General features: G+C 43.0%; 1 protein-coding gene across 3 annotated transcripts in view; it reads right to left on the bottom strand.

Moving 5' to 3' along the window:
* The window catches only part of MANSC1 (MANSC domain containing 1), a 22946-nt gene that overhangs the window by 10561 nt on the left and 9447 nt on the right, over window positions 1-2938 (bottom strand). For all 3 annotated transcript variants that reach the window (XM_011993642.1, XM_011993641.1, XM_011993643.1), the window contains one exon: window positions 400-540. In XM_011993642.1, the coding sequence (XP_011849032.1) occupies window positions 400-540 (141 nt within the window). The remainder of the gene's footprint in view (window positions 1-399; window positions 541-2938) is intronic.

The following is a 2938-nucleotide window of genomic DNA, read 5'->3' as shown; positions in this document are numbered from 1 at the left end:
TATAATGGGAACTTAATAACAAATATACTAGAACTTTCTATATTAACACGAGTCTTCACCCTTTCAAAACAGTCACCCTGGAGACCTGTATACTTATTCCAGTGTTGCAGACCTTGTTCTAAAGACGTGCTTCAGAAATGTTTCATAAAAGGTTTGTATGCCTTTTATCTCATAAAGGTAAAAACAGAAACAAACCAGAATAAATACTACCATGCCTTTCATTGGAAATCAAATTTTGGTTTAATAAATTGAATTTCCAATCATGAGATTTTCTGTTATGTCTCAGTATTTGTGACCCTTTCTGGTAGTTTTATTTAGACTCTTGCAGAAAATCTTTCACATAAACCACAGTCTTAAGTTATTCCAATCACAAAAGAAAAAGTATAATGCTTTTATTACCTCTAATTATCCTGTAACTCCTAAGTCCTTTTGCTGGTTTCAGTGGACAGGCTTCCTCATTGGGACAGAAAAATAGGTAGCAGTTGGGTCGTCTGGCTATTTTTCGAGTGTCGAAGATCATCAAGTTACATGCTTTGTCCCCTGCAATGAAAGGTTTCATATTCATGATTTTGAAATGAGATTTTCTAAAGAGTAGGGCAAGCAGGAAAAGCTTCACTTATTATGGAGTCCAACACAAACACCTTTGTTCATTTTGTTCACTTGTTTGCTGACCGCTGAATCATTTCCTTTTCCTTAGTTTAGTCGCTTAAGGCAATTTTAAAAGACATTGGGTTTAGCTTTTTTTTCCATAAGATGGCACCGAAGGCGAAGAAGGAAGCTCCTGTCCCTCCTAAAGTCCAAGTCAAAGCAAAGTCTTTAAAGGCCAAGAAGGCAGGGTTGAAAGGTGTCCACAATCACACACACACACACACACACACACACACACACACACACCCCTGCATATCACTCACCTCCAGCAGCCCAAGACACTGTGGCTCCAGAGGTAGCCCAAATATCCTGGGAAGAGTGCTCCCACAAGCTTGACCACTCTGCCATCATCAAGCCCTGACTACTGATGTGCTATGAAGATAGAAGACAACCACACACTGGTGTTCACTGTGGATGCCAGGGCCAGCATTCTAGCACCAAACATCTGACACTCATGTGGCCAAGGTCACACCCTGAGCAGGCCTGATGGAGAGAAGGAGGCATGTGCTCCGCTGGCCCCTGCCTGCAATGCTTTACATGTTGCTTACAAAACTGGGATTTATTTTTATTTGTATTTTTATTTTGAGATAACGTCTTGCTCTGTCACTCAGGCTGAAGTGCAAGTGCAGTGGCATGATCTCAGCTCACTGCAACCTCCACCTCCCAGGTTCAAGAGCTCCTCCCACCTCAGCCTCCCGAGTAACTGGGACCACAGATGCAAGCCACTACACCCGGATTTTTTTGTATTTTTTGTAGAGATGGAGTCTCTCTATGTTGCGCAGGCTAGTCTTGAACTCCTGGGCTCCAGCTGTTTGCCCTTGTTGGCCTCCCAAAGTGCTGGGATTACAGGTGTAAGCCACCGCACCTGGCCATCTCTTGGATTCTGAAAGCATCTCAGATGCCTAATAAAGTCATGAGTGGAGTCAGTAAATTATTATCGCTATCATGGCTCCTTCCACACAGGATCTGAGTAGTATATGGAATACAATCTATCCTTTAATTTTTATCTGTACCATTCTTTGTGTTTTTCTTCCACTTTCTCCTTTCTCCTTGTCATGTTTGCTTTTCTATGCTCCTTCCTTCCTCACTTTTCACTCTTAATTATAATTTCTGGTCTCTTTTCTTTTCTGAGTCAGGGTCTTGCTCTGTCATCCAAGCTGCAGTGCAGTGAAACAATCACGGAACACTTCAGCCTTGACCTCCTGGGCTCAAACAATCCTCCCACCTCAGCCTCCCCCGTAGCTGGGACTACAAGCGTGCACCACCATGCCTGGCTAATTTTTTGTTCTTTGTAGAGGCGGGGTCTCACTACGTTGCCTAGGCTGGGTCCCTCCCCCTCAACCTCCCAAAGTACTGGGATTACAGGCATGAGCTACTGCACCTAGCCGCTGGCTTCTTTTTCTGTTCCTTTTGTGTCCAACAGAAATGAAACTCTCGATTTATCATGGCCTAGATTAGATTTTGTCCTCCATTTGGTACAGTCTCACACCTTTGGGAGGTCAGCATATCCCTGGTCAGGTTAAAGGTTAAGAGGCACATAGGCTAACTGTTAAAAACACACGCTCTGTCGACCATCACCACCACTGGTGCTAGTCAGGTAATGGTGAGAGATCGACTCCAACTCCCCAGATGGGAAGGAAGATTTAGTTAGCCTCTGCAGGAATTTTATCATGTCATATCCCCGTTACTCGGAAAATAACAGGAGTACTCCTGCCTTTTCTTTCTCAACAATGTGATACCAGAAATACCTTTCTTTTTAGCACTTAGGTAAAGGGGAGGGTCCATAAGCCTCAAAATTGTATGCAAGATATTGTGGCCATCGTGTTATGTGTATTTTTCTAGAGTATCATCAAGCTATCATAGTGCCTTTTGAACCCTCAGTGGTGAAACCATTTCTCAGTAAGTGAGGAAAATGTTTGAGATCCATTAACTGAGGTCCCAAGTACCTCTGCTTGTAGCAAAGCAGTAATAGGACTTCGGCTTATAGAATAAAACAGCAAACCCTCATTTCTTAGAATTGAGGAGAAATGCAGGGCTTTGCTGATGCCTGTAAATACCCACACTTACAGTATTCAGTCCTGCTTGCAGGTGATCTTTCTATTTCACATACATGTCGATGTCAACATTTAAAGAAAAACTCGAAATGTAAATTAAACCTCTGCCATTTCCGTAAATTACTTGCACAAAGTGTTCCAAAACGCACTGCTCAATGAGACCATCGAAGGGATTTTTCCTCCTGACACCAAGTATACGGTGTCTTCTCCACACCATTTTGCAGCAATAACCACCT

The sequence above is a fragment of the Mandrillus leucophaeus genome, unplaced genomic scaffold (assembly GCF_000951045.1).
Source record: "Mandrillus leucophaeus isolate KB7577 unplaced genomic scaffold, Mleu.le_1.0 Scaffold431, whole genome shotgun sequence".
Lineage (NCBI taxonomy): Eukaryota > Metazoa > Chordata > Mammalia > Primates > Cercopithecidae > Mandrillus > Mandrillus leucophaeus.
Note: the sequence above shows the minus strand (reverse complement) of the source record. Positions and strands in the feature narration are given on the sequence as shown.